Source organism: Plecotus auritus, assembly GCF_963455305.1.
Source record: "Plecotus auritus genome assembly, chromosome: 2".
Classification (NCBI taxonomy): domain Eukaryota; kingdom Metazoa; phylum Chordata; class Mammalia; order Chiroptera; family Vespertilionidae; genus Plecotus; species Plecotus auritus.
This window is the reverse complement of record NC_137771.1, coordinates 46,204,489-46,231,989: the sequence shown is the minus strand read 5'-3', so window position 1 is coordinate 46,231,989 and position 27,501 is coordinate 46,204,489. Positions and strand designations below refer to the sequence as shown.

Genomic DNA, 27,501 nt, shown 5'->3' with positions numbered 1-27,501 from the left:
CCCTATATTCCTGAGTGTAGCCAACAGAATTGCCTATTTCTGTGATCTTAATTCATCACTGGACATTTTTGATATTTTGGAACTTAAATCTCTCAAAGTACAAAGTTGACTCTTCTTCAACTGGTTTCTAACAGATATGAGACATTTGACTTAAGGTAATTGCTATAAATCTCCATGAAAGCTACAATGTAATTTAGTAACATTAGATTAAATCCTCTGGAAAATATTTTATTTACAGAATTTACGTACAAGATAACCTTGAATATGGGCACATTCTATTTTACTGTTTATATACTACTTTTATTTTCAAATAACATTTCTCTGTTCCAGTTATTCAGAAGTTAGAATTCCCTCATTGACTTAAATCAACATCCTGTGCTAACACAAGTACACTATTACAAAAAATAAGACTACACCAGCCAGCCAAGATGCTGACATTTGGGCACACTGATTACAGATGGTGCCCATGGACAGCGATGTTCCTGCTGATTCGGCAGTGATTCAAGGCTGCTTTCCTCTGCGGACCTGCCCTTTGAGTCTTTATGCACATTTACTTTGAGAAAGAAATACTTCTTGATTTTTGCTTTGTCTAAACCCACTCCCTTTATCAGACTGAAAGACACATACCTTCTTGTAACAGCCTGTGGTTGTCCATGTCAAAAACCAGATTTTCTTTATGCTTGCATTGTTTTAAAATACACCACCACTTAGCTAATTTGCTTTCATGCTATCTTAAGTAATAGATATATTCATTAAAAATGTATGTTGAGGGGCCCTGGCCGGTGTTGCTAAGTGGTTAGAGTGTTGGCCCATGGACTGAAGGGTTGTGGGTTCGTTCAATTCCCAGTCAAGAGCATATACCTGGGTTGCAGCTTCAATCCACAGCTCCTGTCAGGGATCGTGCGAGAGGCACCCAATTCATCTCTCTCCCTCTCCCTCTCTCCTCCCCACCCCCCCTTTCACTCTTCTGAAAAGCAATGGAAATGGGAAAATATCCTTGGGTGAGGATTAAAGTATGTATATATTTTTTAATGGGATAGTGATTGTTTTATTTTTATCACAGATTAAAGAAGACACATCTTTACATGAGAAACTCCAACATGGATATAATACATTATTTTTACCAACTGAATATTAGAGTAAATATGGGCTTCTGCTAATATAAAGTGATACAGTAATAACAAGGCCAAGTTAACATGAAGCATGATAGAAGCCAATGCTCATGGCACTGGTAACCTTGAACCATCTATATATATAAAAGCCTGAACAACCAGTCGACCGGTCGCTATGACAGGCACTGACCACCAGCGGGCAAACACTCAATGCAGGAGCTGCCCCCTGGTTGTCAGTGCACTCCCACAGCGGGAATGCTGCTCAGCTGACCAACCCATCCCCAGGGCCCACCAGCCCAGTGGCAGCCACTCACTCCCTCAGTAGCCCTGCTGGTCCAATCTGGAGAATGGGCCAGGCACGAACATACCAAAGCCGCCAGCACAATCCTGACAGCGCCAGCCTCCTGGAAGTCAGCCTCAGGCACAGCGACTGCTTCCCCTCCCTAGATGCTCTGCAAGGAGGAAAGGATATAAAAGCGGCTGCCAGGTGGCTCCCAACAACCGGTGCGAACGTCAGCAGGACGGATCCGGATGCCAGGTCGGCAAGGGTGTCCCACCACCCACCCGGAGGGCTGATCGTGTCCCAGCCCTCCCTGGGGACCCTACCCATGCACGAATTCATGCACTGAGCCTCTAGTGTTAAAAAATAACAGAAGGATAAAATTCTGCATTAGGGCATTTAACTTAAAGTGATCCTCAAAGCTTAGAACCTAGTGCTCATGAGAAATAAAAAGACTTCACTCAAACCACTTAGACTTAAATTCAGGAAAATTCATTGTTTAATTATATTCAAGTAAATTAACATTCCTGGAAATAAATAACAGTTTACTCTTCCTGCCTTGTTAAAAAAAATTCAAATTTGCACATGTAAAGAATGAAATACACATTACTTGCATTCTAAAATGTAAAGAAAACTGTTTTTTTAATATTTATTTATTTTAAAAAGAGGTGAAGGGGAAAAGAGAAACATCAACTTGTTGTTCCACTTATTTATGCATTCACAAGTTGATTCTTATATGTGCCCTGATTGGGAATCGAACCCACAACCTTGGTATACTGGGATGACACTAACCAACTGAGCTACCCAGCCAGGGCAAGAAAATTACATTTAAATAACAAAATTAGGAATTTCCTTTTAAAAAAGGGGCGGGGGGGGGGGGCGCTAAATTCCTCCATTAAACTTGCTGTATTTGTAGATTTTTTTCAAGACAATAAATTATAGAGTACATTTTCTAAATAAATACTGGGATGAAGGGCATTTTTTGTTTTCCCACTTAAATAACAGGATATTAACAAAATTCCAGTATGTCTTGGCCAGGGAATAGAAAATAAAAGCCTCCATTGGGCTTTGGTCCCCAAATACTTTCATTTGTGTAGAGAAAAATGACTTTTCACTGTTTCCTATAATTCCATAATACTCAAAATGATCCTTTTATTTATACATAGCAAAAACTTCACAAAACTTTTTAGCACTGTTAACATTTTCACATTTGGAGATAGAGCTAGTCGGTTTTCTTCTGATTTCTTCTACTTTTGGAATCCCACATGATTATAATGTTAAAGTAAACCAAGAAGAACAGGAATTTCAAGCAGGATACAAAACACACCAAAACAGAAAATAAGTCCGGGAATTTCTGAGGAGGATCCAGCGTTACAGTCATCAATGTCAGAAGGACCATAGTGATTACTGACATAAGAAACTGTAAGGAGAAAGATGTATAATTAATTAATGTAAAAGAAATTTTAATGTAACTCTAATTTGCAGCTGTAAATCAGTAGAATTGAAGGGTAGGGTTGGGGGGTACAATCTCTTTATGGTGGATCTCAACCTAGATTGCAAGTTAGGATCAGCTGAGGTTATTTTTAAAGTTCTCCAAGTGATTCCAATGCGTAGGGAAAGTCTAAGAACCCCTGTCATATTTCATATCACCCAGGCACTGAAGAAAGTTACCTGGAAATAATTGCCCATCCGGGTTAAATTCACAGCATGCTCCAGGACCCTAAGTCCTTAAAGGATATAAAATTCTAAGCTAATCTAAGAACCCATTCATGGAAAAAGTTATCCATGGCAAATGGAAAATTGTATTTCATGTTCACTACACTTTCAATGAGCTAGTGCTATAGTAAGCATGGTGGAGCACATGCAAGAATATGTCCTCTGGTCTCAAAGAGTTTTCCATTTAATTAGGGGAAATGCATGAACTAGTTAAATAAAATCACATGGTCACATTTTAATAAATGCCAAAATGAAGAGTAAAAATTATTGCATTCATTGTAATTATGTAGCAGTCAGTTTTCTTGAGACCAGAGCACTGAACAGAACTTCTGCAATGATGGAAATATGCTATATCTGTGTACTTCGAACAAGTAGGGCCACATGTGACTGCTGAGCATTTGAAGTGTGCCTGCTGCAGGTGAGGAGCTAAATTCTTTATTGTATTTAATTTTGCTAAGTTTAAATTTCCACATGTGTCTAGTGGCTACTATACTGGACAGTTTAGCTCTAGACTATGAACTCCTTTAAGACAAGGACCAACCAAATCTTATTTCTTTTATCCCTAGCATAGTACATAAATACACAGAAGCTGCTTAAGTGAATGTAGAAAGTAAGCAGTAAGAAACCGTAGTCACTGACTTCCATGAAGGAGGTGGGACATAAACAGAACCCTAAGAGATGCTTTAATGGCTATATTATGATGGGATTGGTAAGACCTGAATAGAGAGTAATGCAATGATCATTCCAGATGGAAGAGTGGGAAGGATGGGAGCCAAAAAGACTTACAAACAGGGTGCAAGTATCCTCCAAAGGGAAAATCCCTGAGTCAGTCGTGCAGGCAGTAAAAATTTCTGCATTGAAATCATCAAGTTGAACTTAAAAGCACATGAGCACACTGTGCCTTTCCCTTCCCCTCTTCTTCCCCCACAGGCGTGCATCTCCTAAACGTTAAGAGACCCCCCACAAGACTTGCAACCAGGGGAGCAATGGGCAATGGCCCCTCATCCTGGGCTAATCCCCTGAACCTTCTCCCAAGGCCCCTTTTCTCTGACTCCAGTGAGCTGACAACAGCCCCACCTAGGCTCTCTCCTGTTGCTTCTCCTTTGTTTCATTGTTCCCAGGTTTAATAAAGGTACTTTCAAAATAAAAATAAATAAGCTTAAGAAATATGGGACTGACTAAGATGTCATGATATTATGAACTTGAGTCAGTATTAAAAGACATGCTAAAATTCCTCCCTTTTTTAAACCAACTCCATCTATTACCCCCATTGTCTGCTCCTATTTACAGAGAAGTTTCCCAAAAGAACTTGCTGCATCCAATTCTTCCATTCACTAGTGAACCCAGACCAGTTAGGCTTTCACCCCAATCACTCCAATGAAACTGCCCTGGTCAAAGACCCACGATAACCTCCACTGTACGAAATCCAATGTTCATTCTTGTTGCCTTATCTGATCTCCCAGCAGCATCTGAAATGGCACAACACTCCCATATCCTTGAAACACTTGGCTTCCATGACACCACACTCTCCTAATTTCTTCCCACTAGTTAATCCTTCTCAGCAACTTTGCTAGTTCCTTCTCATGTCCCCTATCTTTATGAATTGTACTATCCCAGGGCTCAGTAATTAGTCTTTTTAATCTATACTCACACCTTTGGTGACCTCATCCAGTGACATAATTTTATTATTTATATGCCAAGACTCAGATTACTGTCTCCAGCCCAGACTTCTCCCCTAAACTCCAGATGCATATATCCCCAAGTGTTCCTTACTATCTCCACTTGGGTATCTAATAAGCACCTAAAACTAAAATACATGTAAAAGCTATCTTCAATAAGATTAATCGTTGACTTCTCATCAGAAAACATGGAGGCCTCAAGGCCCTGGGATGGATGACATTCAAGTTGCTAAAAGACAATTTTTCTAGCAAAAGTGCCCTTCAAAAATTGAGAAATTAACATAAAAGTTAGTATATTTAAAAATACTGAAATAGTCCAGCCCACGTGGCTCAGTGGTTGAGCATCAACCTATGAATCAGGAGGTCACAGTTCGATCCTGGTCAGGACACTTACCTGGGTTGTGGGCTACATCTCCAGCAGGGACATGCAGGAGGCAGCTATTCAATGATTCTCTTTCATCATTGATGTTTCTCTCTCCCCCTCTCCCTTCCTCTCTAAAATCAATAAAAATATGTTTATTTAAAAAAAAAGGTACAGATTCCCCAAATCTGGAGTGAAAAAAGGACATCACTGCTTACCATACATAAAAATAAAAACCAAAACCAGAAAAAGACATCACAGGAAAAGAAAACTACAGATCAATATCCCTTATGAAGATAGAAGCAAAAGTCTTCTATAAAATACTGGTAAACCCAAACCAGTGGCATATAAAAAAGACTGTACATCGCCCTCACGAGTGTGGCTAAGTTGGAACATCGTCCCATACACTAAAAGGTGGTGGGTTTGATTCCTGGTGAGGACACATACCCAGTTTGCAGGTTTGATCCCCAGTCCGGGTGCATGAGAGAGGGAACCAATCTGTTTCTCACATCAGTGTTTCTCTTAATCTTTATCTCTCTCTTTTTCTCTCGCTCCCTTTCTCAAAAAAAAAAATTCAATGATTTTTTTAAAAGGGTTGTACATCATGATTTAGTGGGACTTATCCCAAGAATGCAAGGCTAGTTCAACATACAAAAATTAATGTAATGTATCACATTAGTAGAAAAAAGGGGGCAAATCACATGACCATATCATCAGATATATGAAAAGCAGATGACAAAATCAATACCTTTTCACGATAAAAACACTCAACTAGGAATAAAAGAACTTCCAAGCACTTCCTAACCAAATAAAGGCCATTTATTAAAAAAAAACACAGCTAACATCATAATCAATGTAGGAAGACTAAATGCTTTCCCCTTAAAATCAGGAAGAAGAGATGTCTACTCTTGCTACTGTATTCAACACTGTTCCAGAAATTCTAGTTAGGGTAATTTATAGGCAAGGAAATTAAAAGACATCCAGATTGGAAAGGAAGAGGTAAAACTATCATGATTTGCAGATGGCATGATCTTATATATAGAAAATCATAAGAAATCCACTAAAAATTTATAGCACAGAATACAAGTTCATTATAAAAAAGGTAAATTGTATTTGTATACAGTAACAATGAACATTATGAAAATGAAATTAAGAAAATTCTATTTACAAGGCATCATGAAGAATAAAATATTTAGAAATAAATTTAACAAAAGATGTGTAAAACTTGTACACTGAAAACTACAGAACATTGTTGAAGGAAATTAAAGAATATCTAAATAAATGGAAGCACACCCTATGTCCATGGGTTTGAATGGCAAAAATCTTAAGATGATAATGCTCCATAAATTAATATATAGATTCAAAGCAATCCCTCTCAAAATCTCAGCTGGGCTTTTAGAGAAATTAATGAACTGATCCTAAAAATAATATGGAAATAGAATAGGGACATAGAAAGCTAAAACAATCTTGAAAAAGAACAAAGTTGGAGGACCCATGTGTTCAATTTTAAAACTACAAAGCTGTAGTAAATTAGACAGTATGGTACCTGCATAAGCTAAGAACCATTCCTTAAAACATAAACAACTTACCAAACATTGGATAACTCTGGGAAGAAATGTAAAACATGGAAGATATTTCCTAACAGAAATGGAAAAGGATTTCAACTGTAGATGTTCTTCTGAAGTCTTTTCAAATATTGAAAAAGACGTTGCACAAGCTATAAAAAATGCCATCACGGTCACAATTGTGGGCATTAGAAGGTCATCCTTCAGTAGAAGAGGTAGCATACTATAACAGAAAATAGAAACCATAATCACTTTGTAAAAACATTTTGAGTTTATAAGAACTATACTGAAAATATTATATGGAAATTGGTTTGACTCACCTAAATGTCGACACAAGTAAAAACCAAGTAGACATAAAAGGAATTTCACTTAAAACTAAGCAGACAGGTCTAAAATGATAAAGAAAAAATAATTTAATCTTACAGAATTTCAACTCTTACTTGTAAAAAATATAAAGACATTTTATGTCTTATTTTCAGGGTAGCTAAAAGACCAAAAACTTAAAACAGCCACCAAGGTCTTCATATGGACTACTGATTCATTTTTTTTATAACCATTAATCCAAATTAAATTAGTCTAAATACAGAGAAGGTGTCAACTCCTCATAATAACTGGAAAAGTGCTTCCAGAATTCAGTCCACTGGTAGAATATTTATCATACAAAAGCAGTTTTTAAAAAAGAATCAGAAAAACCTATCTAAACAGAGAGAGCTGCTTTATATATTTCATCATATTTGGTAAATATGAATTCCCAGAATAGTGCTTTTCATACTTCTTTCTTATGATCTTCCATGTTACATATTACTCAGCTAAAAACTAGTTATAATAGGATCATCTGCCACTGAAGAGAGGACAACAGAGGCAAAGAACTATAAAGGGAAACAAGTGTATGACTGTAGAATAAAAGAAAAGAGAGTGGGGGGAACAATAGGAAGAGGCTACATGAAAAGAGCAATAGTATAGGAACAGGAAGTGTAATGCCAAGAAAAGGAGCCACTGACTTTACCAAAGAGTGGTTTAGGGTCATAAGTGCGAACTCTGTGACCTCCTTACCACCAATCTCTAGACCCATTACCTCTGGATTATATTGTGGCAATAGTGCTCAAGAAGAAGGGGCCTGGCCGGCGTGGCTCAGTGGTTGAGCATCAACCTATGAACCAGGAGTTCATGGTTCGATTCCTGGTCAGGGCACATGCCGGTTGTGGCCCAGTCCCCAGTAGGGGGTGTGCAGGAGGCAGCTAATCAATGATTCTCTCTCATCATTGGTGTTTCTATCTCTCTCTCCCCCTTCCCCTTCCTCTCTCTGAAATCAATGAAAACATACTAAAAAAAAAAAAGGGGGGGCTGATCAGAAGACCCGAGTCCTAGTCTCACCTCTGCCACCGACTCACTGTATGTCCTTGAATAAATGGTTAATTTAACTTTTTTTCTTATGTGTAATTGAAATAATAATATCTTGTATTGTTAAGTAATTGAAAAAACTCTTACAAGTATTATCTAGTATTCGGGGCCCAAGAGCTAATCTGAATGGTCAGATTACGGGTCACTGAATGAGCTGCCTTTCTATGGGGTAGAAATTCTAGGGAAAACATACATTTGAAAGTAAATACATCTCCATAGTTCTTGGCACTTGAGATTTGTGTGTAGGGTCAACCTGGTAACTCAGGTTTAGACTTTGGAGGATGAAATTAAGCTGATTTGAGACTGTTTTGTTCAAAGCAAAGAAGCCTTCCACATAGGCCAGCCCAGCTTACTATAAAGCTATGCACTGAGGTTTTAGTGCAAAGCTCCACTTCCCATTGCCATTGATCACTCTGTACATATCTTCCACAGGAACCTAGCGAACAGGGTGAGGGGTAGAGTGGTTGTGGGTTGGGATTCAAATATTCCAATGTGGTTCTAGGCAAATACTATTTTAATATAGGGATAATATACCCTTAACTGTCACCCAATTTTTCTGAAGATCAGGGAAAAAAATTAATGCTCCTAAAACAAAGTAGTCTGGTTAGAGATGGCCAATAGGGTCTAATCAAAGGTTTCGACAAAAGAAATAGAAATGAGGCAACATAAGAAAGCCCCTAAAGAGGTGAATGGAGAGAACAGGCTTTGAATAGATATGAAAATGAAAAAGGCAAAGATGACAAAGAGACTCCAGTCTTTGGAAGACATTTTTTATTAGCATATAGAATATACTGTATATAGGAATAAGTCCATCGGTAATAATTCTATGATATATTTTCAGTTTAAAATATAAAGAAATAAAACTGTAAAAGATCATCATTCTGAAAAAAGTATGATTTTATGAAATAACTTTATGCAACTACATAACATTTGCATAGTTGTATTTTACACTTATATAATACATTGATTTATATATTATAAATGCACTAGAGGCCCGGTGCACAAGATTCACACACTGGGGGAGAGGGTCCCTCTCACAGTTCAGGACCCCGCTCCTTACCGCCCGCCTGCAGCGGAGCTGGGAGAGACTCCCGCCACTACCACTGTGCTCCCCAGCAGTGAGCCCAGCTTCTGGCTGAGTGGCGCTCCCCATGTGGGAGCGCACTGACCACCAGGGGGCAGCTCCTGCGTTGAGCATCTGCCCCCTGGTGGTCAGTGAGTGTCATAGTGACCGGACATTCAGTCAATTTGCATATTACTTTTATTATATAGAATAATAATTAATTAATTAAACACTTGAAACATTTTTACTTACAATGATACTAAGAGAATGGACTTTTCATGTACTTGGAAAGAAAATAAAAAGAATGACAGTGCACAGGTAACCTTTAAGAAAAAAAAGGGAAATGAAATATAACAGCTTACAAAATATAATTGCAATTTAATTATGAATCTGAATAAAAATCATTTCAAGTAAAACTTTAAAGTTTAATATGGCTTCTATCTAAAAGGAAAATATATACATAGCACTAATATGCATAATATTTCATTAAAATATATAATCAACATATTTTTGAGAAAATTTATAACACTATACTTAACCATATAAAGTAAGTTCATTGAGACTCGGTTATTAATAAACAAAACTATTAAACACTTCAGATACAACAATCATGCCTTAATCCTCCCTTGAAATCTCTGACAACTTAAATTAAAAAGCATGAAGGAAAAGGTCAAAATCTAAAATTTGCAAAACAAATCTATTTCAGCGTTTCTAAAACATGCATTTCAATAAAATATATTAAGTGTTTCATAATAATTTCATTCATATGTGGAATATAAGACAAAAAGAACAAATGAACTAACGAAACAAAAACAAACATAGACACAGACAACAGAATGGTGGTTACCAGTGGAAAAGGGAGTGGAAGGAGGGGGAACTGGGTAAAGAGAGTCAGATACATGGTAACGGAAGGAAACTAGATTTTGCGTGGTGAGCACACTATAGTGTACACAAATGTTGAATTATAATGTACACCTGAAAATTAAACAATGTTATTAACCAAGTAGAGGCCCGGTGAACGAAATTTGTGCACGAGGGGTGGGAGGGGTGTCCCTCAGCCCAGCCTGCACCCTCTCCAATCTGGGACCCCTTGAAGGACGTCCGACTTCCCACTCACAATCCAGGACTCCTGGCTCCCAACTGCTCACCTGCCTGCCTTCCTGATCGCCCCTAACTGCTTCTGCCTGCCAGCCTGATCACTCCCTAACTACTCCCCTGCCAGTCTGATTGATGCCTAACTGCTCCCCTGCCAGCCTGTTTGCCCCTAACTGCCCTCCCCTGCAGGCCTGGTCACCCCTAACTGCCCTCCCCTGCAGGCCTGGTTCCCCCCAACTGTTCTCCCCTGCAGGCCTGGGTCCCCCCAACTGCCCTCCCCTGCAGGCCCAGTTGCCCCCAACTTCCCTCCGCTGCCAGCCTGGTCACTCCTAACTGCCCTCCCCTGCTGGCCTGATCACCCACAACTGCCCTCCCTTGCAGACCTGGTCCCTCTCAAATGCCCTCCCCTGCTGGCCATCTTGTGGTGGCCATCTTGTGTCCACATGGGGGCAGTCATCTTTGACCACATGGGGCAGCATCTTGTATGTTGGAGTGACGGTCATTTTACATATTATTCTTTTATAAGATAGGATTAGATAGATAGAGGCCTGGTGCATAGGTGGGGACCAGCTGGTTTGCCCTGAAGGGTGTCCCAGATCAGGGTGGGGGTTCCCTTGGGGCGTGGGGCGGCCTGGGCGAGGGGCCTGTGGTGGTTTGCAGGCTGGCCACACCCCCCGGCAACCCAAGTGGAGGCCGATATCTGGGATTTATTTATCTTCTATAATTGAAACTTTGTACCTTGAACAGAGCCAAGCCTCCTGCTCGCTCAGTGGCCGCAGCCATTTTTGTTGGGATTTATTTATCATCTAAAATTGAAACTTTGTAGCCTTAAGCGGAGGCCAAGGCAGGCCAGGGTGTGCGGAAAGCTTGCCTTCCTCCATTGCCGGGGGGCAACTCAAGCCTCCTGCTCTCTCCAGCTCCGTGGCTGCTGCCATTTTTGTCGAGATTTATTTATCTTCTATAATTGAAACTTTGTAGCCTTAAGCGGAGGCCAAGGCAGGCCAGGGCAGATGGAAAGCTTTGCTTCCTCCACTGCCGGGTAAACTCAAGCCTCCTGCTCTCTCCGTGGCCGCAGCCATCTTGGTTGGGTTAATTTGCATACTCACTCCTGATTGGCTGGTGGGAGTGGCTTGTGGGTATAACGGAGGTACGGTCAATTTGCATATTACTCTTTTCTTAGATAGGAATCCTTCAATTGCTTCCCTTCTGTGTCATCTGGGTCCTGCCTTCCTCTTCCAGTCTACTGCAGTCTTCCTCCCTCACTTCACACTAGCACTTCAGACCTGTGCCTTTAAGCCTCAAACATGCCAACGTGTTCCTGCCTTAAGGAAAAAGTTGCTTTTATCAAATCAGAGCCCAGATCTTCTTGTGATTGGCTCTTTCTGGTCGACCACTCAGTTCTAGGTTCAATGTCACTTCTCGAGAACGGCCTTCCCATACTCAATCTAAAGTAGTGCCCCCTAACCAAGCCCACCCGCAGTCTTTTCACATAACACTATTTTCTTCATAGTCTTCACCACTCTCAGATATTTTCTTGTTAACTGATTTATTTTGTTTATTGTAGTTCTTCTGCCAGAATTAAGAGAGCGGGGATGTTCGCTGTCATTCCCTCACATGCCAGTACCTTAAAAAGGACTGGACACATTAGCAAGCACTTAGTAAGTACTACCTGAATGAATTAAATATAAGTCATTTTGCTGCTATAAATATATTAGTATTCATACCATCAATTACCTCAATTACAGACTTATATGGAGAATTGACTTGAGAATAATTTAATCTTCATGGAAAGGAAAACACTTTAAAGAAATTAAAATGAGAAATATTTTCAAAGCTCTTAGAAGTATTCAATAAGAATTCAAAACTTTACCAACAAAAATAAAATAACAAAAGTCATTAATATGTCTTTTTCTGTTGTTTTTTAAACACAGTGGCTTGTATTAAAACAGAATAAAGTTAGGAAACTCAGAGAGAGAAAATGTTTTTTCTGGCTTATAATCCCTTAAAGTAATCATCTCTAGCGCTGCCACAGTTACTCAAATTCTGAAATTGCATTCCATTATCTTTGAAATATACCTTTATTTAGCATGCTATTTCCTAGAGAAATAGCCTACTCTGATATAAGCTTGCAAATATTTCAAGTTAGGCCTATTGAAGACATTGGAGCATTACTAACCATATCCCTCTATTCTAAAAGTCCTATAGAATATTAACTGTAGATGACTCAGTGTGCTCAGAGTTCATTCACAGAATCAAACAACAGAAAACGTCAATAAAAAGGTAATCAAAAGAGAAGAAGAACATGAAACTATCTTTTTTACATTGTGGTACTGATAGGCACTTTTGAAGTATTTCAGCAGTATGCTATGTTATGGCTTGTTTTTTAGAATGCAATGTAAGTGCATGGCAGTCCCTGAATCGAAACCCTAATTCCTAAAATGTTGTGCCCTTCTAAAGTCCACTGACTTACTGTTTTCATAAACCAAATTTTCTGGACATATTAAAAGATATTTTTTAAATGTCGTTTTATAGGCCCATGCACACAGGAACAAAATTGTAAAAGTGCCACAGAAATACAACCTGGAGGGATTTGTAAACCCACTCAGAGAAACCCTAAACTGTAGGAAATAGAACCAATGCACCTTCAAGCTGACACAAGTCATCTTTCTACAACAGATAACCTGTCCCCTCCCCTGCTTAGAAATCGTTTTCTGGGTCCGCTTGCACACAAATCCAACTCCAACTTATTCAACCTGACATTCAAGCTCTTATACAATTTGATCCTTTTTGATTCTGCTCTCTCACTATATCCTCTACACACACACACACATTTCAATGTTCAATAGCTGTTCCCAGAGCATTCCCTATCGTTTCTCACCTCTATACCTTCAAGCTCTTCCTCCTGTCTTGAATTCTCTTCTGCTATATAACCTCCTATCCCAAATCTTGCCCAGCTTTCAAACTTCGTCTCCAATCCCACTTGCTCTAAGAGGCTGTCTAGCATCTGCCCTCAAGTAATAGCTCCTGTTCCCGCACAGTCATAGCACCTAATCTGTACCAAATAGAACTTAATACCATCTGCTCTATCACATAATTATTTAAGCATATGTCTATCACCACCGTTTCCTTGTTTGGATTCCCTCATTGACTAATACAAAGCAGAACTTAAAAAACTGTTGAATTAAACTGAAAGTTTCTGATTGCTCAACCTAGTGCCAGAGTACCTAAATATGTCAGACACTCAAGAGATGTTCATCAAATAAATGAATGTTCCAACCCAACAAAGCCTCCTGTTCAGAGCAAATAATTATCTCTATTTTTAAAAGATCAGTTTCAGCAAGAATTAAGTATATAAAGTAATGGGAAACTTACCAGAGTATATCTGAATCCTTTGGGAGAGGGCTGAAGTATTAATTTTATACATGCAGGAAGCAGGCTCAAAAATGTAAAACAAAAACTAAAAAATGGATAAAAATAAAATACTTGTTATCTTTGTAAAGGTCTATAGCTAAAACAAATACTTTTTTAAATATAAGGATCACATTACCTATCAACTTAAATTGATTTCAAATTAAAGTTTATTTTTACTTTTTAAATTTAAGACTAAATGAAATTTAAATAAAATTCATACCTTGAAATATGTGCGCTCTTTACTATATACATAATTATATAACACAGAACAAAACATTATAGTAGTAAGTGCTGCTTATGTTATTTTACTATTTAGTATCATTTGTAGAATAGAGAGAAAGGTAGCTAAATATCAATTATCAAATACTCAAAATAAGAAAACATAACCAGGTATAAAGAGATAATGCTCTATTTGTAACAGAAACATTGATAAAATGTACTTGTAAGAGACTCTCTCAGGCCCTCAATTCACAAAATTTGATTATCTGACTTTCAAGCACATGATAAATAAAATAAAAAAACAAGTTAGAAGCTAGAGCTTCTAGTGATGGCTGATGGGCAGGGGAGAACTCCATAAGCAGAGCCATCTGGAGCCATGTGGTACCACGGCACACAGCCCTGAAAACCCTGACACAGGGATCATAACACATACAATAACTGATTTTCCCACTTTTGGTGGCTTTGTGGTGTGTCAGCTTGGCTTGGGAGAACTACAATCCCTTGTTACAAGGGCTATAAGGGACATTCGTGAAAGGACCGGATGGGAGAGGGAGGCAGCACACACACTCCTTCGCCCAGTTATTCAAACACTAGTCTTGGCACTGCTAGGAAGAGATTTTGCAGAACTAATAAAAGTCCCCAATCAGTTGATTTTGAGTTAATTGATAGGAAGATAGTCTTAAGTGCGCCTGACTCAATCACTTAGAAGCTCTTTACTAGTAAAAGGGCTTAGAGGCCTAAACTCAGAGATTCTCAACAGCAGCTGGGTCTGAATCGCTCTTCCTTCCTTTTAAATATTCCTCCCTGAATGCCTGTGGGCTTCCAGTTTGCTTAGCCATCTCCCACAGTTGTATAAGCCAATTCCTCATAGCAAATTCACACACACACACACACACACACACACACACACACACACACACACACACACACACATACACACACACTGAGACCCTCCTCATTCTTCTCTAGTTGAACCCTGACTGATTCATCACTGAAAATCACAACTTTTCAACGTATGTTCAATCATGGTGAGCATACTCACCGATTAAGGAGAGAAGTAGGTAATAATCCAGGAAGATTTTCACATAAAATATATCAAATAGAAGAGTTTTGTTGTATAGAGGGATAGATTAATGTTATGTGGAAAATTCACTAACAAAGACCAGCTCATTCCCTAATGATGCCAAATAAATGAGATATTACCATAATACTTTAGAGGAAAGCATACAAAACACTATATACAAACTTTGTGAATCTTACCTGATTTTTATCTGCATGTGATGTGGCAAAATATTCTTGATCTTCAGAAAGACACTTAGGCTACACCAAATATTGGCTACTTTATCCTTAAAAGAGATTTGTTAGTTTTACATTCTGATGTAAGTGAAAGAAATACCAAACTCCACAAAGTACAGTCCATAACTTCTAAATAAACTTGTGAGATGTAAAGCTTTTGTTCACAATTTTATAAGTTGGTTAAACTTTCTAAGTAATGCATATGTACACACACAGATAAGCATTTTTTACTTTTCTGCAATGGAAGTTTATCTACATCACTACCCAACCCTAATCTAGACATTCCCAAGAAATACTTCATATTTTTCTAAGAACAGCACACTATCCCTAAATAATTAAGTTATTCATCTTTAGAAATGTTTCTAGAATTTTTTTGTTTTCCTAGTGTGTAGAACTCATATTATGTCATCCGTTTTATCACACATCTGAAATTATCTAATATAACTTCCTAGCTACTAGCAATGACAGGAGTTAATTGCTAATAAATCAAGAAGTTTAAAGGCATTAGCAGTTGTGCTGGGATCACTTTCAAAATTAAATTTGTAACTACAGCTCTCTGTTCGTGAAACCCATCCTCTACACAGCTGCTTGACTCACAGCTGTGTAGGCAAAACATCAAGAAAGTAACCCACTGACAGCTGTACCACCCTACTTCCCTCCGTAAGATAAAAAAAAAAAAAATGCTCTTCAGATTGTGAGAGCAACAAGGGAATGGAGGCGACCTGCAACACCACCAAACATATTAATATCCACTTTTATATTTACCAGCTAAATGCCATCTCTTAAATAGAAGGCAAGGCAAATAACCAGGCAGCTTACAAGGAGAATCAAACTTTTTTTTTTTTTTTTTTAATCCTACCCAGATATTTTGTCCCCATTGCTTTTTCAGAGAGTAGAAGGGAGGGAGAGAGGGATGGAAAGAGGGAGAGAGAAATTGATGTACATCGACTGGTTGCCTCCTGCATGCGCCCCAACCAGGGCGGGGGATCAAACTTGCAACCGAGGTATGTGCCCTTAACCAGGAATCAAACCCACAACCTTTCGATGTGCAGGCCAATGCTCTAACCACTGAACACACTAACCAGGGCTCAAACTTCTATTTATATACTAGGAAGTGTTCAGGTTAGAAAAATATAAAGAAGATAGGAGCACAGTTTTCAAAGTGTAAATCACAACTCTGCTGCACACTAGCTACATGACATCAGTTTTCTGATCTGTCAAGTGGGTATAATAGATACCTCAGAACTATTGTAGGGATCAAATAAAATCATGTGAGGTATCTGGCACCTAATAAGTGGTGATAATAATAGTGACTGTTCATGATTAGCAGTATCAACAGCAGCATCTCCATCAGCATACAAGTCGCACATTCTTGTTCCTTCACAAAACCAAATTCTCTTAGTCTCAAAATGCTGGGTCCATCTCCTTACAGATCCAATATCTATATTAGAAATTTATATATGTGTGTGTGTGTGTGTATATATATATATATATATATATATATATATATGTTTTTCTAATCCTTTTTCAAAGAAATGTTTATTCAAAAACAAATTACCTATAAATATGTTGTATCTGTCTAACTTTATTAAAAGGGCCTTTTGTTTCAGAGAAATGGTTTAATTACTAAATCTAAATAATCAAATTACCCATGTAATTAAAGTTTAACAAGAGTGATTAAGCTAGCATTAAATGAAATGGAAGATTCTCATTAAAAATTACTGTGGGTAAAGGTTGTATTTATGTATCTCAGAAGGAATTATGAGATCTTTCTGAAACAAACATGATTATTAGTTTAATAAGTAATTTCCTAAGACTAAAAAGAGAAAATAAACCAAAAAAATTACAGAGCTCTTAACTCTGTAGCTGCAACTTCTCATGCTGTCTTCATTCTGGATCCCTTTCATTAGAAAAATGTGTAATTAAATTATGGATCGAATGATGGCATAAATATTAGCTATGCATGTAATGTACTAGAAAATGCCAGCTGAGCTAGGGATTTACACTGAATTAAATAATTGGCAAGGAATGATGGCAAGAAGAGAGCAGCTGAAGTTATTATTCCCTGAGGGTCTTCTACAGGAAATCCCAGCGACCACAGGGAAGGTAACAGAAAGGAGTGAGAGGAGAGTGTACACGTGCCTCAAATAATCCACGATCGACTGGGAAGAGCCTCCTTAGAACCTGCAGAGTTTGCTCCTTTTCTGTAACGAACGGCAGCCAGCAGAGAACGAAGGAAGCCACAACAGTACACGCCAGCTTAATGAACAGCACGAACCTGGAACAAAAGCAAAGGCAACCCGTGAGCCAAGAAGTTAATACTTCTGAGAAAATCTGAACCACGCTAAATGTAATAAATGCAAATGTATAGTAATGGTAAATCTATGCCACTGACATAGGTTTAAGATGGGAGTCTACTCAAATCAGGGTTAAGAAATTCAAAACCATTACGATGTGCACTTCTCTGCCCTGCAGGTGTGGCTCAGTTAATTGAGCATTGTCCCATTCACCAAGAGGTTGCAGGTTCCATTCCCAGTCAGGGCACATGCCTGGGTTTCAGGCTCAATCCCCAGTAGGGGGAGTGCAGGAGGAAGCCGACTGATGTTTCTCTCTCATTGATGTTTCTATCTCTTTCTCTCTCCCTTCCTCTCTCTGAAATCAATAAAATCTTTTTTTTTTTAAAGATCTGCACTTCTGCCGAAACCGGTTTGGCTCAGTGGATAGAGCATCGGCCTGCGGACTGAAGGGTCCCGGGTTCGATTCCGGTCAAGGGCATGTACCTTGGTTGCGGGCACATCCCCAGTGGGGGGTGTGCAGGAGGCAGCTGATCGATGTTTCTCTCTCATCGATGTTTCTAGCTTTCTATCCCTCTCCCTTCCTCTCTGTGAAATATCAATAAAATATATTAAAAAAAAAAAATCTGCACTTCTCTAACAAAAAACTATCACCATCCTAATTAACATTTAATTTAGATGCCATTCCTATGTAGCCATGAAGACAAATGTCAAATTAGGGTTATATTTCTAATAAGTATGTAATCTAACATGCTCTTAAATGGATGAAATCCTACAGCAATGCTAACCAACCAACCCAGATCACCTGCAGGAAATGTACATTGATTAAAACATTTTTCTAGTTAGGAAGATTTAAAGTAAATACAGAACATGACAATCTCTCTTCCTACTCTCCCCATAGTCAACACATTAGTAAGAAATCACCAAAAGGCCAGGTGAAAGACCACCTTCCTCCAGGTAAGTAGGCCACATGCATTCTTGGGAGTACTTTGTAAAATTTTGGTGTTTAGAAGCCACTCACCCTTTTCCTTTGAGGCCTTTTTTTAAACACTTGCCAAGTAGAAAACAAAAAAATGGCAAGGAGTGGTAAAGTTCCATCTGTTTATAATTTATAGCTAAACAAAATGCCAGTGATCCTAGCAGGTCCCAGTGACAAGATACTCCAAGAACACCCCACAGAGCAAAGCCAAGACTCACAGAATTATATCTGTCCCTGTGTCAAGGAAATTATCTCAGTAATTAAAAGAGGTAGATTTTGCATTTTATAAAGTGTATGTCTTACACAATTTAAAAATAAGAGATATGAAAGCTATTCTAAATAGAAACTGAAGTTATTGGATGTATATAAACATTTGAAATTATAAATAATGGCCTCAAATATATAAAATCTAGTGTTAAACACAGCAACTGATTTGTTTAGCTTTAAAAGAACTCTAAATAGTTAACACATAGCTTTGTTTCTGCAAGACTATTTCAGTTATTATAAAATGATGCTTCAAAAGTTAAAAAAAAAACATAAAATTTACTGATATCACTATACTTCTCTATAAATATGCATCAGTATAAATATAAGTGCTGGATTAAAAACAAATAACAGTTATATTAAAACAACATCACAATTAAATTTTCAGTCCAAAATGGTGAGCTAGACACTCATGTTTACCTCCTCTCCTTCCCTAAACCCCCTTAAGATAGAGAATTTTTTAAAGTATAAACTCACAGCCATAAAGAAAACAGGAAGTTGGGTTACAGTAAATCAAAATTTCAACACATTTCTAGAAGACAGAAAGAGGACAGAAAAGTGGTAACAAATACGACAGGATGAAAGAAGCCACAGCCCAGAGGAAGCTTAGGCCAGCAAGGAGCCCCTGGAGAACTCTGGAAACACCAAATAGGTTAGAGGGCTTGAGCAATATTTTGAAAAGAAAACAAGAGGATTAACTGAAAATCCCTAGATGGAGAAATCAAATCCCACCTCACTCCTGTGCAAAGATTATCTGGCAGCCAAACCATTTACCATCCCAGGCAACAAAAGAAGGAATATTTCTCCAAAGAAATGGAACAAATCATCTGGGACAGCTAGTGGAGAAATTAACACTATAGTACAAAGCCCTCCACACTCTGAAATGTAAGGATCCTACAGTGTGCTGGCCAGCTCCCTGCCTATTTAACCTACAGTGAATCAGATAAATATAGAGCTCACATGTAGCTTTTTCTTCTGTCTTACCCTTAAATAAGAATACTCTTGGATCAAATAGACATTGAAGAAAAACCAAAGACCAAAATGAGAAGGGGAAAAATTGACCCTGGAAGAATGGAAATAATTAAGAAAATGGTAAGAAAAAAATAAAGGAGTGAATTGAAATTTAAGATATGCTTAACAAAACAAATGAAACGTAATAAAAGTGTTAAGAGATAATCTTCCAAACCATAAAGGCAAAGAGATGCTCAAGATGGAGATGAAAGACCCAACATCTAACCAGTTCAAGAATGAAGTGAGAAAATTATCGAAGAAATAATATAAGAGAATTTCCCAGAACTGAAGAACATGAGTCTTCAAAATGAATGACTCATAGAGTGTCCAAAACAATTGTCAAAATACATATGCCTAAACAATCACTGTAAAATTTCAGAGCCCCAAAAATAAAAAATAGTAATAGCAACAGCAGTAATGTCAGATAATAATAGCAACAAATACTTATACAATACTTAATATTTCCCAGGTACTGCTTTAAATGCTTCACAAATATTAATTCACTTCATTCTCAAAAAGTTTACAAAGTAAGGGTTATTCTTATGCCCATTTTACAAATCAGGAAAGTAAAGTACATAGTGGTTAAAAAATGTGTCACTATAAATTGACATAATCCCAAAAGCTTCAAGTTTGATCCAAATCACAGAGAAGATACCACTATAAATTTGCCAGAATCCTATATAATAAAGAGGTAATATGCAAATTGACCATCACGCCCTCACACAAGATGGCCGCTCCCACGTGGTCACAAGATGGCCACCCCACATGGTCACATGATGGCCGCGCCCATGTGGTCACATGAAGGCCTCCCTCACATGGTAACATGATGGCCACGCCCACGTGGTCACAAGATGGCCACCCCCACGTGGTCACATGATAGCTGCACCCACATGATCACAAGATGGCCACTCCCATGTTGTCACAAGATGGCTGCCACAAGATGGCCAGCAAGGGGGGGGGGCAGTTGGGGGCAAACAGGCCAGCAGAGAAGGACAGTTGGGGGTGACCGGGCCAGCAGGGGAGGGCAGTTGAGGGCAACTGGGCCTGCAGGGGAGGGAAGTTGGCGGGGACCAGGCCTGCAGGGGAGGGCAGTTATGGATGACCAGGCTGGCAGGGGAGTGGTTAGGGGTGATCAGGCTGGCAGGCAGAAGCGGTTAGGGGCAATCAGGCAGGCAGGAAGGCGAGCGGTTGGGAGCCAGCAGTCCTGGATTGTGAGAGGAATGTCCAACTGCCCCCGAGGGGTCTCAGATTGGAGAGGGTGCAGGCTGGGCTGAGGGAAACACCCCCCCCCCCCCGCCAGTGCACGAATTTTGTGCACCAGGCCTCTAGTGTGAAAATAAAAAGGAATGACAATTGGTGAAGATGAGTGCCTAGAACAGTGGTTCTCAACCTTTCTAATGCCGCGACCCTTTAATACAGTTCCTCATGTTGTGGTGACCCCCAAACATAAAATTATTTTCGTTGCTACTTCATAACTGTAATTTTGCTACTGTTAATGAATCGTAATGTAAATATCTTTGTTTTCCGATGGTCTTAGGCTCTACAGCAGTGGCTCTCAACCTGTGGGTCGAGACCCACAGATTGAGAACCGCTAGCTGGGTCGCCTAAGACCATCGGAAAACAAAGATATTTACATTACGATTCATTAACAGTAGCAAAATTACAGTTAAGAAGTAGCAACAAAAATAATTTTATGGTTGGGGGTCACCACAACATGAGGAACTGTATTAAAGGGTTGCGGCTTTAGAAAGGTTGAGAACCACTGACCTAGAACTTTAACACAGTGCTAATGGAAGTGTTAATTGGTATACCATGCTTAAAAACCAGTTGGGAATATCTAAAATTAAGCATGTGCACATCCCATAACTTAGCAATTCTACTCATAAAAAATATATTTACATGTGTACAGAGACATTTACAAGAGTAATCATAGCAGCAAATTCATCACAGCCAAAACCTGGAGGCAATCAAAATGTCTATCAATAATAGAATTATGTGTATTCTTGCAATGGAATATTATAAGGCAATGTAATTGAACAAATTACAGCTACATACAACTACAAGAATAACTCTCACAAACAAAATATTGAACCTAAAACACCAAACACAAAGAAATACCTAGTATGTTGTCTCTCACATATGAAGTTCAAAAGTGGGGAGGGGAGAGCAGTATGAGCACTTAGCTACCTCTGGGAAAGGAGGAGGAAGAAGTACTTGGGAGGCATACAAGTGTAGTTTTGGATACTGGCAGTATGCAATTTCTTAACACAGATTAGAGTTTGCCAATTCACTACACTGCACGTTTATATTTAGTGCACTTTTCTGGATTGATGTTATTTCTAAGTAAATATAGCTTTAAAAATCTTGTAAACAACTTGTTTTTCTTTTCTTTATATCAGTACTAGAGGCCCGGTGCATGAATTCGTGCACCAGTGGGGTCCCTCAACCTGGCCTGCAGGATTAGGCCAAAACCGGCTCTCCGACATCCCCCGAGGTGTCCCGGATTGCGAAAGGGTGCAGGCCAGGCCGAGGGACCCCACTGGTGCACGATGGAGGCTGAGGAGGGATGTGGGAGGATGGCCACCCAAGGAGGGCTCCAGGGCATGTCCAGCCCATCTCGCTCATTTCCAATTGGCGGACCCCAGCAGCAAGCTAACCTACCAGTTGGAGCATCTGGCCCCTGGTGGTCAGTGCACGTCATAGCGACTGGTCGACTGGTTGACTGTCTGCCCCCTGGTGGTCAGTGCACATCATAGCGAGCGGTTGAGCGGCCTTAGCATATCATTAGCATATTATGCTTTGATTGGTTGAACGGCCAACCGGCCGGACACTTAGCATATTAGGCTTTTATTATATAGGATTTTGTAACCGATAGCTCTGATCAGATTAAAAATATGATCAAAACAACTACCGATTTGAATATATTTTGCAAGTCCTTTGACAGAAGAAAATTAATTTTATTACAACTAAAACAGATTGGCATCAGAAAGAAAAACTATTAGGTAAGCATTCATGTTGCTGTGAATTGTGTCTTTTTGTTTTCCTTTGGGACAGTTAGCAACATCTAATACATTACAAGACAAACTGGAGAGCCATGTACAGATTTTATCAACTTTTCTCTAAAATTTGTTTATTTGAATGTTCCTTATTTTAGGTATCAAAATTTCACATAAAATACACATAGCAAATTTTAATTATTCGGTTTCAGTTTTCTGAAGCTTCTGGCTACCACGATTAGAGAAACATCTTGTTTTAAAACTCAAAAAACTATAAGACTGTTTTCCTTTGTTAATGTCAGGTAACATTTATAAAAGATAGAAGGTATGTTAAGAGAATATAATCACACTTGGCACTCTTTGTCCAACTCTTCAGAAGAGCTAATCAGTGATCAAGCCAAACGGGTGTGAAAAAGCAATTCTACTTTTAACAAATCTTTATTTTACCTTTTAAGTAAAAGCTTTGTGAAGAGATTCTTATATATCATTATGAACATCTATATATATATAAAAGCCAAGCAACCGGAATGACGGAACAGGAATGACCAGAATGACCGGCTGCGGCGGCCAATGGCCTGATCGGGACCCCAATCGGCCATTCCCAACCTCCCATGGCCCCACCCCCCAGCCAGCCCAGCTCCCGATCGGCACCCCCCACCCCAATTGGGGGTGGTGCTGGCCGGCCAACCACCCGCAGCCCCTCCCCCAGCCGGCCCGACCCCCAATCGTTCCCCCCACCCTGATTGAGGGCGGGGCCATCCGGCCAACCTCCCGCATCTCCCCCTCCCACCAGCCCAGCCCTGATCAGCTGCATTGGCGCGGGCCGGCCAGACCCCACCCATGCATGTTCATGCACTGCGCCTCTAGTAGTTTATATAAGTAAATACCCTAGCAAATAAGATACTACTGAATGATAACATTATACACATTGAGCCTAGATTTCCTAATACGCATGCATCTGACTTCATTTCTAAATTAGTAAAGGATACTGAAAATGTCCATAGTCAATAAGAATAAGGCCTGGATACAGCAATATGCATAATGCATTAGCAACCTGTAAAGACAGATATTGTGAATTAAGAGAGTAATCTGTTACTTGAATCAAACAGGGTAAAAGTGTAACACAGTAGCAAATGTTCCCCCTCTTACCTTACAGTTATCAAAAAATTGCATTTTTAGAAAACAACTCTTTAAACACTACAGTTTTCATGGAGGTGATACTTCATGGATAGGATGCCTCAGTAAAAAGGAAATCACTAAAAGGTGTTAGTCAGAGAAAGCACGTTTAGATACACAGGTCAGAGAAGTTAGTCTAATGATTAATCTATATAAAATCACCAAAAAGAGTATTTATTGACTGTGATTGTGAGACTATATAGCAACTTTTCAAAATGGTTTTCAGTTTAGTCATCCTCACAAGTTTTTAACATAAAAGCAACTCATAATTCTGAATATCCAATCCTTTTAGAACAAAGAAAAACAAAACTGTACATTAAGTTCTTTAATAGTACAACACAGCCATCAAAAAGCTCATTTTTTTCTTGCACTACACTAAATACAGTGTCCAGAATAAGGTAAATGATAGAAATTCAGATTTACCAGCTAAGCAATAAATTCAACATGCTGCACGATTCAGTAGTATGTAACTTCTAAAATTCAATGCATCTTATTACTACAGTTGGGCATTAAAATAATTAAGGTAAGTTGATGTTTTCTAAGTGAAAATTAATTGACAGATATATACTATTCCCTATTAGTATCTATTCCCAAAAGCATGGCTTCCTTAACCTTCATACTCAATAGTTAAGCTAATAAAATATTTCAGAGATGAAATGTCAGGTTGCTTTAAAACTTACCTTTTTCTTAGTTGACATTTCTTTTAAACAGAAACAGTACAAAACCACTGCAGGTATGTAAATCAGCAAATCAGCAATTAACACTAAAAAAAAACACACAGAAGCAAATTATTTTCATTATGAGACCATCAGGAGCTACAATGATATATTTATCGTCTCCCTCCCTCCAGCCTTGAGTGTGAATTCTATTAACCCAAAGCTCCTACCCACTCTGGACAAGTCCTTTACATGTGGGCCCTTTCCATTCCCTTTACCTCTGCCAATTTTATTTTTAAATTCCTCACCTGAGGAGAGAGAAACATCAATTGGCTACCTCTCCTACGCCCCGACTGGGACTAAACTCACAACTTAGGTATGTGCCCTGACCAGGAATCGAACCAAGACCTTTTGGTGTATGAGACAACATTCCAATCAACTGAGCCACAGTGACCAGGGCCTCTGCCAAATTTCAATTGATATGGTACTACACTCTTAATTTTCTCTAAAAAATTCACACATTGAATCAACTAGGTGTATCCAAAATTAATTCTCTCTTTGCTCTGACTTGAACTTAAAAATTAAGAATACTCAATGCCCTAGCCAGTGGTCGGCAAACTGCGGCTCGCAAGCCGTGGTTTGCTGCTCTGTTGACTAATGAGTTTGCCGACCACTGCGTAAGGCATTACCCTCACCCATAAGTTTTGACTTCAGGTTAAAGGCATTAGTACATTATTAAAATGTTTTTTAAGTGTTTTTCCCTAAGGCAGTGGTCGGCAAACTCATTAGTCAACAGAGCGGCGAGCCGCAGTTTGCCGACCACTGCCCTAGCCAGTTTGGCTCAGTGGATAGAGTGTCAGCCTGCAGACTGAAGGGTCCCAGGTTTAATTCCCCTCAAGGGCACATGCCTGGGTTGCGGGCTTGATCCTCAGTAGGGGGCATGCAGGAGGCAGCCAATCAATGTCTCCCTCTCATCACTGATGTTTCTATCTTTCTCTCCCTCTCCCTTCCTCTCTGAAATCAATAAAAAGTACATATTTTTTTAAATTAAGAATACTCAAAGCAAGGAAAGACAACCTTTTTTTTTTTTTAACTATCTGTATATTCCAAATTTTCTCTTGTGAAGAATACCTCAAATGTGGCTATCAATGCATAGGAGAATCTTTTTAGAATATTATTTAAAAATACATTAACTTTAGCCCTAGATGGTTTGGCTCAGTCGATAGAGCATTAGCCTGAGGACTGAAGGGTCCCCAGTTCGATTCCAGTCAAGGGCACGTACCTTGGTTGCAGGTTCCCTGGCCCTAGTCGGGGCGCATGCAGGAGGCAACCAATCGATGTGTCTCTGTCACATTGATGTTTCTCTCTGTCTCTTCCTTTCCCTTCCACTCTCTCTAAAAATCAAAGGAAAAATATCCTCAGGTGAGGATTAATTACAAAGAAAAATACATAAACCTTTACTAATTCATGCATATAAAGAACTTGAGCCCTAACCAGTCTGGCTCAGTGGATAGAGTGTCGGCCTGCGGACTGAAGGGTCCCAGGTTCGATTCCGGTCAAGGGCATGTACCTTGGTTGCGGGCACATCCCCAGTAGGGAGTGTGCAGGATGCAGCTGATCGATGTTTCTCTCTCATCGATGTTTCTAACTCTCTATCCCTCTCCCTTCCTCTCTGTAAAAAATCAATAAAATATATTAAAAAAAAAAAAAAAAGAACTTGAGAGCCCCAGGAGAGAAGGAAACTAAAAGAAGTTTTTAACATAAAATCAACTCATAATTCTGAATATCCAATCCTTTTAGAAAAAGAAAAACAAATAGTGTACATTAAGTTCTTCAACAGTACAACACAGCCATCCGAAAAGCCTATTTTTTCTTGCACTACCCTAAATACAGTGTCCAGAATAAGGTAAATGATAGAAAACTGTCAGTGTTAGATGTGTGTAATCTATTTTCTGCTCCAGATGCCACATTTAAGGTGACACTGACAGACTGAAACATATTCCAAGGAGCACAACCAGAGGCCTCAAGACAGTAATCGCATTCAGCAAACGGGTCATCTAAGAAATAACTAAAGGATCTGAGGATGTCGCACCTCCTCAGGGAAAAGGTGACTTCAAATGTCTTTAGGGTATTAAGTATATGAAGGACCAGTGTTGTTTTATGTCTCCCAAGCATGTCAAACTTAAAGGCTAACACAGGCTAAATAAACAAGGCATGTGGCCCGTGGGCTGTGAGTTTGACATGCTTGATGTAGCCCAAGGAAATGGAACCTAAAATACCTAGTGGAAGTTCAATAGAAGAAGGGCATTTTTAATGATTGGGGCTCTCTGAAAACAAAATAATCTCTAAAGAGAGTTCCCTGCAGACATAGGTAATGGTTCAGATGCTAAATAGTCATGTGGTGAGTACGTAGTTCAGAGGGGACGAAAGCATTGTGTAGAAAGGGGAATGGTGTGGGAAGGGAAAAGTCAGGCAAGACAGATATCTCTTGGGCCTGAGATTCCATGCCTGGATGAACAGTAAAGAGAACTCTACTAAATTTAGACTAATTGAGGAAAAGGTCCAGGCTAGCATCCTATATAGTAAAAGCCTAATATGCTAAGGGTCTGGTCGTCCAGTCACCCATTCAACCAATCAAAGCATAACATGCTAATGATATACTAAGGCCTCTCAACTGCTCACTATGACGTGCACTGACCACCACGGGGCAGACACTCCGACCAGTAGGTTAGCTTGCTGCTGGTGTCCGGCCAATCAGAACTGAGCGAGATGGGCCGGACACGCCCTGTAGCCCTTCCGTAGTCCCTCCCCAGCTGGCCAACCTCCCACGTCCCTCCCCAGCCTTGATTGTGCACCGGTGGGGTTCCTCGGCCTGGCCTGCACCCTCTCACAATCTGGGACCCCTCGGGGGACGTCGGAGAGCCAGT

At 39.4% G+C, this 27,501-nt stretch overlaps 1 protein-coding gene across 3 annotated transcripts in view; it reads right to left on the bottom strand.

Moving 5' to 3' along the window:
* The window catches only part of ALG6 (ALG6 alpha-1,3-glucosyltransferase), a 98,070-nt gene that overhangs the window by 50,192 nt on the left and 20,377 nt on the right, over window positions 1–27,501 (bottom strand). For 2 of the 3 annotated variants that reach the window (XM_080656591.1, XM_080656593.1), the window contains 10 exons: window positions 24,599–24,681; window positions 23,732–23,796; window positions 18,514–18,699; window positions 17,341–17,476; window positions 15,163–15,248; window positions 13,645–13,729; window positions 9,430–9,500; window positions 7,034–7,102; window positions 6,738–6,936; window positions 1,866–2,812 (listed from right to left, as the gene is read on the bottom strand). In XM_080656591.1, the coding sequence (XP_080512717.1) occupies window positions 2,615–2,812; window positions 6,738–6,936; window positions 7,034–7,102; window positions 9,430–9,500; window positions 13,645–13,729; window positions 15,163–15,248; window positions 17,341–17,476; window positions 18,514–18,699; window positions 23,732–23,796; window positions 24,599–24,681 (1,178 nt within the window). In that variant the 3' untranslated portion in view covers window positions 1,866–2,614. Of the gene's footprint in view, window positions 1–1,865; window positions 2,813–6,737; window positions 6,937–7,033; window positions 7,103–9,429; window positions 9,501–13,644; window positions 13,730–15,162; window positions 15,249–17,340; window positions 17,477–18,513; window positions 18,700–23,731; window positions 23,797–24,598; window positions 24,682–27,501 lie in introns of those variants that run through there. The other variant, XM_080656592.1, reaches the window with a different exon arrangement.